Source organism: Lemur catta, chromosome 20, assembly GCF_020740605.2.
Source record: "Lemur catta isolate mLemCat1 chromosome 20, mLemCat1.pri, whole genome shotgun sequence".
NCBI classification, from domain to species: domain Eukaryota; kingdom Metazoa; phylum Chordata; class Mammalia; order Primates; family Lemuridae; genus Lemur; species Lemur catta.
In genome coordinates, this window is record NC_059147.1 from 18,562,347 (window position 1) to 18,575,066 (window position 12,720).

Below are 12,720 nucleotides of genomic sequence, written 5' to 3' on the forward strand. Positions count from 1 at the left end.
CTCTCTTGGTCTCTGAGACACCTCTGCCTGGTTTTCTTTTTACGTTACCAAGCCCTCCTTCTCCTCTCTTTAGCCAGTTCTCTCCTTATCTGGACACTCTGGGATCTGCCGCAGTGTTTAGGCCTAATCTATAATCCTTCCTTTCTCTTGTGCTGTGGCCCTCAGAGGAGTTGTTCTTCCTCTCTGAATACTGGGGCTCTAAATGCTGTATATATGCTAATGACTCCAAAACTTTTTCCTCAATTTGCAGGCTTGTATGTCCAGCTGCTGCTTCGTATTTCCACTTGGATGCCTGGTGAGTATCTCACACTTGACATATCTGAAAACGTAACATTTGATTGTACACACATACCCTGGCTCACTCTCCTTCCCCACCTCTCTGCTTCCTTCCTCCCTCATTGCTAGTCTTTCATGCTTAACCCAGAAACTTAACTATCCTCCTTATTTCTCCTTTTTCCAGCTTTAATATCCAGTTTGTTGGCGAGTAAGTCCTGTCATTTCTACTCCCAAAACAGTCCAGTCATTTTTCTGACTTCATTGCCACCGTCCTTGTCTAAGCCACCATGACATCTTCCTTATGCTACTGCAGTAGCTTCCTAACTCAATTCTCTGCTTTTCCTGTTTCTACCGTCCACTCTCCACCGTGGAGCCAGACTGACCTTTGAAAAACATTCCAGATTCTTTCATTCCCCTGCTGTAATGATTTTCCTTTACACTTAGAACCACGTTCCTGCTCCTGGTGATGGCACTCTCAAGGGCTGTGTATGTAGTTGGTTTCCGCTGCCTATGCAGTGTTGTCTTAAATTGTGCCCCCTCACTCCCCGTGTTGTACACACACTGGCCTCCTTTTTATTCTTGGCCTTTTCAAGGTCCGTCTTACCTCAGGGCCTTTGCACATGCCTGTCCCTGTGTGTGGAACGAATATAGCTGGTTTCTTCTGATCCATCAGGTCTCATTTCAAGTACCATTTCCTTGGAGGCCTGTAATGACCATCCTATTTTATATAAACCCCTACTTACTTTATCACATTAACTTTATTTTCTTATTTTATTTGTGTATTGATTGCCCTTCTCACTGTTCACACAAACTCTCAAATGGAAGTTTCATAAAGGCAGGGATTTCATATTCTTATTTATTTTTTCTTTTTTTTCGTGTGTACCAGTCACCCAGTGACTTCATAGTCTTGTTCACTGCCAATATCTACACCTAGCAGAGTGTTTGAAGCTCAGTAGGTCCTCAGATATTTGTCGAATGAATGAGTTCTGTCCTTTGCTAAATCTTTTTCTCATTAATCCTATGCTCTGCATTAAGTGGAATGAAATACGTTTGGTTTTCTCTGTCTAGTTTGAGTTCTTGGGATCTCCCAGTTGGTGACAGACGTGATGTTCTACCGGTTGCTATCAATTGTCCAAAGACAAAGAACCAGCCCCGGATGGCAGAACTGGTCCTCAGCAAGAAGCAGCGTGTCAGTCGCCGCGGCGCATTCCATCACCCTGCCCACCCAGACACAGGTGGTCATCTGTGGGGGTGGAGTCACGGGCACGTCCGTGGCGTATCACCTCTCCAAAATGGGGTGGAAGGATATTGTCCTTCTGGAGCAGGGCAGGTAAGGATCAGACTGGACTTGGCCTGTGGCTGTGCTATGCTAATTTTTTTTTTTTGCGGAGACAGTGTCTCACTGTGTTGCCCAGGCTGGCCCCAAACTATTGGCCTCAAGCAATACTCCTGCCTCGGCTTCCCAAAGCGCTGGGATTACAAGCGCCAGCCACCGTGCCCAGCCTGTGCGGCACTAATTGTATAAGATTCTCTCATTCCCTCTCCTTTTGGTGATACTACTGTTCCACTGACAGCTAACCTAAATGTTGCTGAGTATTAAATAGCACAAGAAGAATCCAGGTGATATCTCCTGCACTTTGTTTAGTGATGCCTCGTAACGCTTGTGTTTTCTGGTAGGTAGAGAGGGGGAAGATTTCAGTAAAACAAGCATCTCACAAGGCTGGAGTTCAGGTTCAGAGCACACCTTACCTTGCTTTGTTGTAGTCGTACAACAGTGTGAATCCCTTGGCTCAGGAGCTCCCTCTCTGCGCCAAAATGAGAGTGGCTACATTCTGCATTTCTGCTACTTTTGTCATTATTTAGAACAGTTTTAAATTTACAGATAAGTTGTGAAGATAGTGTAGAGCTCCCGTATACCCATGCCCACTTTCCCCTATTGTTAATATATTATGATGAACGTTTCAGGTAGTGAACCAGTATTGATACTTAGTGTTAACGAAAGTGCATATTTTTTGGATTTTTTCACTTTTCCACTAATTTCCTTTTTCTACTCCATGATCCCATCTAGGATAGCACATTACATTTAGTTGTCATAGCTCTTTAGGCTCCTCTTGGCTGTGACAGTTTCTCAGGCTTTCCTTGTTTTCGGCAACCTTGAGGCTTTTTTAAAAAGACAATGTAATAATATAATAATAATATATATTATATACAATATATGTAACATATATAGTAATAAATTTATCATATGCACACATGTGCTGTATGGGAGTCATACAAAACATGAAAGCTCCTTTTTCTCTCTATATGAAAACACTGACCTTGAAGCTTTGAGTTTTCTGTAACATTTTAGACTTTTTCTTTTTTTAAAAGCCAGGGTCTTACTATGTTGCCCAGACTGAACTCCTGGGCTCAAGTGATCCTCCCACCTCAGCCTCCCAAAGTAGCTGGGACGCAAGTCATCATGCCTAGTAACATTTTAGACTTTGACAAGAATTTGTGCTTATGAAATAAAATGAATTTCATTTAAGCAAAGTAGACAACTGCCTGTTTTCACTTAAAGTGCTAGGTTCTTACATTGGTCTCTTACCTGCAGCACTGGGATTATAGGCATGAGGCACTGCACCCAGCCAATAATTTATTTTGAAATAATTTCACTTCACAACTATGCACTGTATCCACGTAGCAAAACTGTACTTGTACTCTCTAGATCTATAATAATTTAAAAAATTAAATAATTTCAGATTTCACAGAAAAGCTGCAAGAACAGCACAAAGAACTTCCATGTCCCCTTTACCCAGATCCCTCTACTGCACCTGTTCCATCACCCCATCTCTATTGTGTGTCAATGGACATAGGTACACACAGCCATACGTGCATAGGTGCCGATGGTCATTAGTATTTTTCTGCCCATTTCAGAGTAAGCTACAGACCTGATGCCCTGTCACCTCCAAGTATTTCAGAGTGTATATTCTAGAAGAGCAACAGCACCTTCCTATATAACCACCATATAACCCTGCACATCAGGAAAACATGGATACGACACTTCCATCAGATTCATAGACTTCAGTCTGTGAATAGTCTATGTTCGGTTGCCATGTGTCTTCAGTCCTTACTTATCCCTCATGTCCATGACAGTTTTATAGAGTATAGGTCTTTAACTCTGTGGGATAATCCTCAACCTGGGTTCAGCTGATGTTTGCTTATGATCAGACTGAGGGCAGATGTTTTTAAAAAGTAGCTGTACTGAGATAAAAATAATTTGCGTACCCTACCAGTCATCCTTGTCAAGTATACCATCAGTGGCCTTTAGTCTGTTCACAGAGTTGCACAACTGTCCTCATAACCAGGACGTACGTTTTTGGCAGGAAGACCTCCACGGAAGTGCGGGGCTGTCTGCGGTGCATCCCATCAGCACGCACATGGCTGGTGTGTCCTACTTGTGGTGGTGATAACCCTGATCACCCAGTTACATTGGTGTCCTCCAAGCCTCTCTACCAAAGTCACTCTTTCTCCCTTGTAAGGGGCCAGTACCCTGTGAGGAGATGGATTTTCAGATTGTGCCCATATGCTGTTCATATCAGACCTCCACCTGCCAGGCTTAGGTGGTTGACGTGATGGTTGACAAATGGTGATTTTTCTTTCCATCATCCTTCCACATTTAGTTGACATTCTACTGTCAGGAAGAGCGCTCCCTCCTCCCCAATTTATTTACTCAACTCCATGTACGTATTAGTCTGTCAGTTTAGACTTAGACTCCTGGATTTCTGCTTTATTTAGTGAGATACTTTTAAGAGCAAAAGTGGATGTTATTGATAAATGGGACCAGCATGTTAAACAAGGACTCTCCCAGGCAAACTGGGAAGCTTGATCCCTTACACCTGTGTTCTTGGTTGCCTTTTGAAGATAACTTTAGCTTGAGGTTCTGGTGGGCAGAGGCTTATTTCTTTGTACTTCTAGGGTCAGTAAGATAAGCATAGCCCTAGGCAGTGGGTATCATAGTGGTGTGGAAAGTGGAGCTGGAAGTAGAAGTAACTCATTCTGTTACATTTGTTCCGTGTCAGGGAACTAACTTCTTTGCTGCTGCAAGTGAATCTTACCAGTCCACAAAGGTTACCACTATTATTGATGGTCCTCACTGTGCCAGGCCTTCAGCTTATCATTTATTCAACACATTTTGATAATCTTACTGAATGTGGGTACTTCCTGTTCTTGATTGCAGTATGTCAGGAAACCAGAATGCCGTTGTAAATTAAGATACCTTTCAACAAGGAGAGCTTCATGGCAAAGGGCAGCCTCAGTCTTCTCTTAGAATAACTGCTGTTCTCCCATATTTTACTTTTCCTGCTTCCTCTTTCATAATACTCATCTCCTTGCCTCTTGGCCTAGAAAAACAGAACCATTATCTGCAGGTGGATTATCAGTTCTGGGGAAATTTGTGAGTTGAGTGTAAGTTTTCATAATGCATCATTAATGTCAAAATCTCTTTTGAAGTCCTTTTAGATTGTCAGGCATATTCTAGCCATAGAAAACAATAAACTCATTTCACTGTATATATTTCTAAGTGGGAGACCCTAGGGAGCTTCATTTTGGTTTAATTTGTTGCTCCAAGACCATATAATACCCTTAGAATTGACATAAATAGAACTGTTTGAGCCTGACTTTTAAAAATAATTATGCCTCAGCTGAGCACCGTGGCTGGTGCACACCTGTAGTCTCAGCTATTTGGGAGCCTGAGCAGGAGGATCGCATGAGCCCAGGAATTAGTGGCTGCAGTGAGCTATGATTGTACCACTGCACTCTAGCCTGGGCTACAGAGTGAGACCTCATCTCTAAGAAAAAAATTTTAAAAGAAATTATGCCTCAACAATGGCTTGTGAAATGGTTGTACACTTCCCGTGATCAAATAATTGTTCCTTTTCTCCATCTCTGGTACAGTCCTCCTCATGGATCAGTGGTTCTCAACTCTGGCTGCGCATTAGAAAGAACCACCCAGGGAGCTTTTAACAAATACCAACGCCTGGGCCTCTTCCCAGAACAAACCAGAATCTCTAGGGGTCTCTAGGAGACCACGAATCAGTATTTTTAAAATGCCCAAGGGACTCTAATGTCCACCCAAGGATAAGAGCCACTATCAGAGGTACTTAAGGAATGCTGTCCCAGCAGATGTCACCACATCTATAGGCTCTAGCCACCAGCCAGAGTTAATGGAACTCCCCGCCAGGGTAGCAGCTGCATACAGTGGCTGTACATTAGTTACAAAAGTGGTAGAAACATGTGTCTTAGAGAACTGGCAATCTGATGTGGGAAATAGAATCATTAGAGTAAAACAGTAAATTCACGTGACAGGAGCGCTGACGTAGCTGGTGGTTTACTGGGTGCTAAATAATCGGAGAGAAATGACCTGCTCACAATCCCTACCTGCTTTCTTGACTTACGGGTTCCTTGCACGGCTGGGTGTTTGGGCCCAGCATTACCAGAGCTTTTTATGTTCTTTTGCCTACCACAAAGTGGAGACATTTTTTCAATTTAAATTTCGTTTATTTTCAAATAGGCAATATATGATTCAGAATTGAAAATATGTAAAGGAGTGTACAGGGGAAAGTCTCCCTCCCTTACCTGACCCCTAACTACAAGTTTCCTTCTCTGGAGGCAAGTTAAGTTCCAGATACGTTCTGTACATATATAAGCAAATACATATTGGTAGGTATGTAGATGTGTGTATGGGTATTCATTTTTTTCCCTTTTTGTATAGGTGGTAGCACACCTTAAAACACTGTTCCTCGCCTTGCTTTTTTCATTATCATGGTTCCATATTGGTGCATAAAGAGCTTTCTCATGCTTTTTTTTTATAGCTACATAGTATTCCATTGTATAGATGAACTCCCAGATTTTAAGTCGGTCCCATGTCAATGAACATTTAAGTTGTTTCCATCTTTTCATATTACAAATAATACTATAATGGGAAACCTTGAACTTACATTCACAGATATGTGAATCTACCTAATAGCATTTTGCATCCATCCTGCAGGCTGGCTGCTGGCTCTACAAGGTTCTGTGCTGGCATCCTGAGCACCGCCAGGCACTTGACCATTGAGCAGAAGATGGCAGACTATTCAAACAAACTCTACCATCAGTTAGAGCAAGAAACAGGGATCCAAACAGGTAAGCAGGTAATCTGCTGTTTATTGGTCTGCCTGTCCCCCAGACTCTTTTACTCAGTACTGTATTTGGTCCTATACCTGCTTTGCCTGGTGATTTGGTAATTAAGACTTGGGTTTTAGTCCAAACTCTGCTGTCAGCCAAGATGTTAGCTTGAGCAAGTCACTCGGCTTATTAAGCTGTCTTCAGTTTTCCTTTCTATAAAATGAGATGATTCAATCAATATCCAAGATCCTTTTTGGATCCTATAATTCTTGTCATTATGTGAAAGTTTTCCTGGACCATTTCTTATATATTTGACTGATTTAAGCATAGTAAATGGCTCTTGACTCTTAAACAAACAAGAGGAGAAAGATCTTAAGTTTAGATGCTTGATAGTTAAATCATAGTTTGACCTATTGAACTTCACCAATTGTTACTTTTTTTCCATCCTTCTTCACCCTGTTCTACACCAATTGTTATTGAGTATATTTCTGACTATAAGGCAGAAACATATATTTTTTCTTATTTGCATAATTAAAGGGAAAATAACACAAGGAATTGTAAGTTAAACAGTACTAGAATAACTAGGAACTGTTCCAAGAACAGGAAGAGTAATCTGTACGGTGATCCCATGTGATAACAAGGTAGAAAGAGAGTCTATCAGTTTGCTGTACAGTGAGAGGTTAGCCAGAAGCTCTGAGTCAAGCCCAGTTTCTAGACCGATAGTTCACTTGTGTCACCCTAGTCCCTATTCTAGAAAGTCTAGTGACACCACTAGACTTTGTATGGTGTCATTGAACTTAACCAGGCGTCCTTTTGAGAACATAGTAAAAGTAGTTCTGCTACGCTGTCCCTGTCCCTAGCTTTTACTGGGGAAGATGCCGGTTTTCAGTTGGATTGAATTTGATGGCAACAAGGTGCTTGAATCAAGTATCAACCAGGGTTTGAATCAGAAGAGGATCCATAGAATGGGCCAGAGATAGAGCAGTTGGCTCAGTTACTAGTGCTTTGCTGAGCCTTGCATGCATCAGAGGAATCTGAATCACAGGCTGCTTTAGAGCTAGAAGGTATATTAGCCCAGCGTTACCTCTGGGTCACAGTCTGGACTCCTTATTTGGCCTGACTTCTCTTTGGTACTGGTAGGGCAGTGAGGGAGAGGTGGGCGGCGGTTGGGAGCAGTGAGGAAGTCAAGCAAGGAAGCGTAAAGGGGATGGCCTGAAATCTATCACCCCATTGTGATACACCAGTGGTGCCGTGAAAGATGACTTGAGGGGGCATCAGCGATCGAGAATTCTCTGTTAACCGCAGTGTGTACATGATAATTGTTACTCAGTAGACTGTTTTTGAATCATTAAATAAAGATGAAGGGACATATGTACAATATGGATTTAATGAGAAGAGTACAGTCATCGCTTGGTATCTGTGGCAGATTGGTGATTGGTTCCTAGACCCCTCTTGGATACAAAAATCTACAGATATTCAAGTCCCTGATATAAACTGGCGTAGTATTTGCATATAACCTACACACATCCTCCTGAATACTTTAAATCATCTCTAGATTATTTATAATATGTAATACGGTACCTACACATCACTTCATTCACGTGGATTCAGTGTAGTACTTGACACATGGCAAATTCAAGGTGTGGTTTTTGGGACTTTGTGGAATTTTTTTTGCCCTGAATAATTTTGATCCTCAGTGAGTTAAATCCATGGATGCAGAACCTACAGAAACAGAGGGCTGACTATATTATATGCTGATCCTCTGTAAATAGTTCATCCAGGTGAGGGGTACATTAACTACTTTTTAACCCAAAATACTGGATCACTCCAAGATGCCTCATTCCTTTACCATGCTGAATATCAGTTTCTGTAGTGCTTCGGTTTACTTGTGATATAATTTTTGTCAAGTGAATGGAATGAATATGTTCATCTAAAAGTTTTAATCTTTTGAAAGTATTCCTTATATTATTCGATCTTGTAATAAGGAAGGGTCATTCTTTCACATATAAAGAAATCTAGATATAGGGAGATTAAGCCAATTTTTCAGGTCAGTGACAAATTTAGTTTAAAAAATTATTTAGTGGGTAAAAAAACTTTTTAAGCCAGGTGTCATGACACATATCTGTAGTCCCAACTACTTGGGAGGCTGAGGTAAGAGGATCCCATGAGCCCAGGAGTCCTGCTCTCCAGCCTGGGCAACAGAGCGAGACCCGGTTTCTAAGAAAAAATGAAAAAAAAAAAAAACTGTAAAAAAATGAAAATCTTTTCTTCCCACTGAATATCCACCAGAAGGCTACCACTGTTTGTTTAGTTTGTACTCTATTGGATGCCCCTTTTTTGTATGTGTGTATAGGTATACTTTAACTAATTACATTAAGCATGTTATATACCTTGTTTTTTCCACTTAAGAATGTTTTATACAAAAAGATGCATGCACAAGATTATTTATTGTAACGCTATTTAATTGTAAACTTAGAATTGCAAACTTAAATGCCCAGACATGGAGATTGGTTGAATAAATGGGACATCCACACAAAGGACTACTAGGTAGGTGAAAAAAGAATGAAGAAGGTCTCTATGAACTGCCGTGGAGTGATTTCTGGGATACATTGTTAAGTGAGAAAAGCAAAGTGTAAAAGAGGGCATATAATATGCTACTTTTGTGTAAGAAATAAAAAGAAATGAGAAAATCCGTATTTGAGGAAATGTAATGTTCCTCCCACAAGGCTGTCTCCTCTCACCAGTAGTGTATGACAGCACTTATTTCTTGACAGTGCTCTCAGCATTGGCTATTATTTTAATTTTTGCTAATCTGAGAGATGGAAAAAATTATCACATTCTAATTTACACCTCTTTCAATTAAATATCACTTCATAGGTCTGACCATTTATATTAATATTTCTTCTTTGAATTGCCTTTAATATTATATCCTTTTTTTTTCTTATTGATATATGATAGTTCTATTTTATGACTCTTAACCTTTGACAAAGGAAATTATGAGTCAGAATTGCTCTAGTCCAAACCTTAAAAGTCCTCTGTGGGAAAATAGAATTTTTATCTTATTAAGGGGTGGTATATTAAGTTTGTTATGATAGGTAGTTCTGTTTGGGGGAACATAATTTAACACAGTATAACATGATATATCATGTAGGTGCATATACAGTGGTGCTTCCTATATGTAGTCTTCGGTAGAGAGTAGAAAACAGATGCTGGACCCTTTGTCTGTCTAAAGGTGAGTTTCAGAGTGTGGCCCACAAATCACTGGCCAGGATTGCTGCACTAGGCTGATATATCTACTGTATCTATTTTATTTTATGTTTGTGTGTGTGTGTTTGTGTGTGTGTGTGTTGTTTTGTTTTGAGACAAGGTCTCACTCTGTTGGCCCAGGCTAAAGTGCAGTGGCATCACTGCAACCTCAAACTCCTGGGCTTAAGGGATCCTCCTGCCTCAGCCTCCCTAGTGGCTGGGACTACAGGCACATACCACCACCTAGCTAATTTATTTTTTTATTTTTTTATTTTTAGTAGAGATGAGGTCTCCCTGTTGCCTAGGCTGGTCTCAAACTCCTGGCCTCAAGCTATCCTCCTGCTCAGCCTCCCCAAATGCTAGGATTACAGCATGAGACACCACACCCAGCTCTATGTTTAAAAACTAGCCTTTAAAATTTAGTTCCTCCAGACTGGGACCTTATTGTCATGTCAGTGAGGGGCATATTTATCTGATGATTTCAAGAGAAATTAAGAAAATACATAAATTATCCTGACTGTACTTCTTTTTTTAAAGATACCTGACTGATTCAACTTTTTCTTTATAAGAACTAAGAGTCATTGCATTTTAGGAGGATTGTCATTGGCAAGTGTAATAATGGTTGTATATCGAGTACGTTGATTCCAAGCAACAGAAATTGACTCTGGCTAACTTGGGCAAAAAGGAGCATGTTGGGAGGACATTGGAGGTCTGTGCAGTGGGTAGAAGACTACCAGCTGGAGGCAGCCTGGAGGCCAGGATGTGGGGCTCCCACGGCAGGCAGTCCCTTAGCTGGAACAGGAGCTGTCTAGCCAGGATGCTGCTGCCCGTGAGACGAGTGACCTTCAGCCCTTCACCTACTTGCTGAAGATCAAGCATTCCAGGAGGGTCTGATTGGCTGAGCTTAGATCACATGCCCACTGTTCGGCTATACTGGGGAAGGAGTGGGAGGATCCAGCCAACTCTGGTAGCTGATGTCCTCATGAGTGGCCTTCACCAAGGATTACACTCCCTCCAAGACTAGGAGGAGAAAGGGTGAAATTGCCTAAAAGGAGGGAAGAATAGGGATGGATTCTAGGTCACATCCCCACCCAAAAAGGATTTTTTAGCAATGGTATCATTCATTTTTCTTATGAGCGATTTTGTGTACATTAGAATATCATTTGATCATCATAGAACTATGAGCTGAGAATGTTTACACAGGGAGTGCTGCCTTAGTACATCTGGAGTGCTTTAAATTTTCACTGTAAACTCAGGAAGCTGATTTACTCACCTGAAGATACTGAGTGACAGTCTCAGGACTCATCATAGGTCTTCTAACATATAATCTAGTGGATTTTCCACTATCCCATCCTACATTTGATCTGGTCTGTCTCAGTTTGGGCTGATTTTTCTTCCAGGTTACATAAGGACAGGCTCAATCTGTCTGGCTCAAACTCAGGACCGGCTGATCTCCCTGAAGCGCATCAACTCAAGGCTGAAGTACGTAAGAGGGTAGAAGCCTATCCCAACTTTGCCAAACTGACCTCTGCCAAAGGACCAGTGAATGTCATTTTCCCCTTGTGTTCTGTGGCAGTGTCATAGGCATCCCTTCTGAGATCATCTCCCCCAAGAAAGTGGCTGAACTGCACCCTTTCCTAAACGTGCACGACCTGGTGGGGGCCATGCATGTTCCTGAGGACGCGGTGGTGTCCTCTGCAGATGTGGCTCTTGCCCTGGCAAGTGCTGCCTCCCAAAACGGTGAGCAGGTTTTTGCATTTTCTTAATGTGAGTGGGGAAGGAAGAGGTTGTCTAAGAAAGTCTCTAAAATAGGCAGTGACACCAACTCAAGTTTGGAAAAATTATTCTTATTGGGGTATTCAGCTTCCATTTTTGAATACTGGGTCTTACAGTTTTCTTTTCTATAACATCTGTTAATAATTATTTTTCCTCGGGGTGACATTTTTAAAGTTCCCAGAAACTGCCTTTAGTGCTGATTAATATACTTCAGACTTAAGGGAATTCCCCCTCCCCCCAGGACTTGAGAAGCTCCAACATTAGAACATGCCTTGGGGTTTTAATCCACAACTTAAATCATGACCCAGTGTTGGAATGAATGAGAGGAAGACTTATTAGTGTCCAGGGTATTATATTCTTTGGATAAACTGATTCATGATGCGGGTAGATTAGGATTTAAAATACTCTATTTGAATTCTCTCTTTCTTGCCTCATATTTTATGATTTCTAGAATTTAATTATTGTGTGCTAACGTCTGTTTTTAAACTGACCTGCTATTTTCAATCTTGGGCAAGGATCATTTGCATAGTCTCAGGCTGTGGTTCCTAGAGTTTTTTCACTTTTTTTAAATTAGAGCATCTACCTAACTGTCAGTGTTTCTTTGGGTGGAGAATCTGCTGTGGATGCCTTAATTCTGGAACATCAGATGATGCATCAACTCTTTCTTTACCTTGGAACAGGTGTTCAGATCTATGACCGGACAACTGTTCTTCATGTAATGGTCAAAAAAGGTCAAGTTACTGGTGTGGAGACAGATAAAGGACAGATTGAATGCCAATATTTTGTCAACTGTGCTGGTCAGGTAGGTTAGCACCAGCACTAGGGTGCTGATTTTCTTATTTAACTTTTGTCTCCAGGATTTTTTGGTGTAGAGACATAAGATAATATTGTGACTGACTAAACAGACATTAGGAACTGTCCTGTTTCTTGTTTGGACCAGAAAACTTGGAATTCTTGTGTGGTATTCTAAATCATAAACTCATACTTATTCCTAAAATAGAAGCATTTATGACCTTTTCCTTCCTCCACACTGGGTTAATTGGTATTGCCCTCGTCAGGAAGGCCAGCAGACCATCAGGCATAGACATGAATCCTCGGCGTTGGGTCTTGGTTTTACATTTAATTTTACAACCTAACAAATAAAAAATTAGGCCATTTTATTGTGTCATGAACATGGATTCAGGATCTAGAACACTAAGCCTCTTCTACTCTAAGATAGCTTTGTTCCTTGCCTTCCCCTCCACAATCTTAAAGTGACCCTAGGAAACGCTTCTTGCC

The 12,720-nt window shown here is 41.2% G+C and overlaps 1 protein-coding gene across 3 annotated transcripts in view; it reads left to right on the plus strand.

Annotated features, from left to right (window-relative positions):
- Positions 1-12,720, plus strand: part of PDPR (pyruvate dehydrogenase phosphatase regulatory subunit) — a 36,538-nt gene that overhangs the window by 5,587 nt on the left and 18,231 nt on the right. For 2 of the 3 annotated variants that reach the window (XM_045533960.1, XM_045533961.1), the window contains exon 1: positions 12,132-12,244. In XM_045533960.1, the coding sequence (XP_045389916.1) occupies positions 12,214-12,244 (31 nt within the window). In that variant the 5' untranslated portion in view covers positions 12,132-12,213. Of the gene's footprint in view, positions 1-250; positions 296-1,344; positions 1,607-6,304; positions 6,439-11,066; positions 11,149-11,242; positions 11,407-12,122; positions 12,245-12,720 lie in introns of those variants that run through there. The other variant, XM_045533959.1, reaches the window with a different exon arrangement.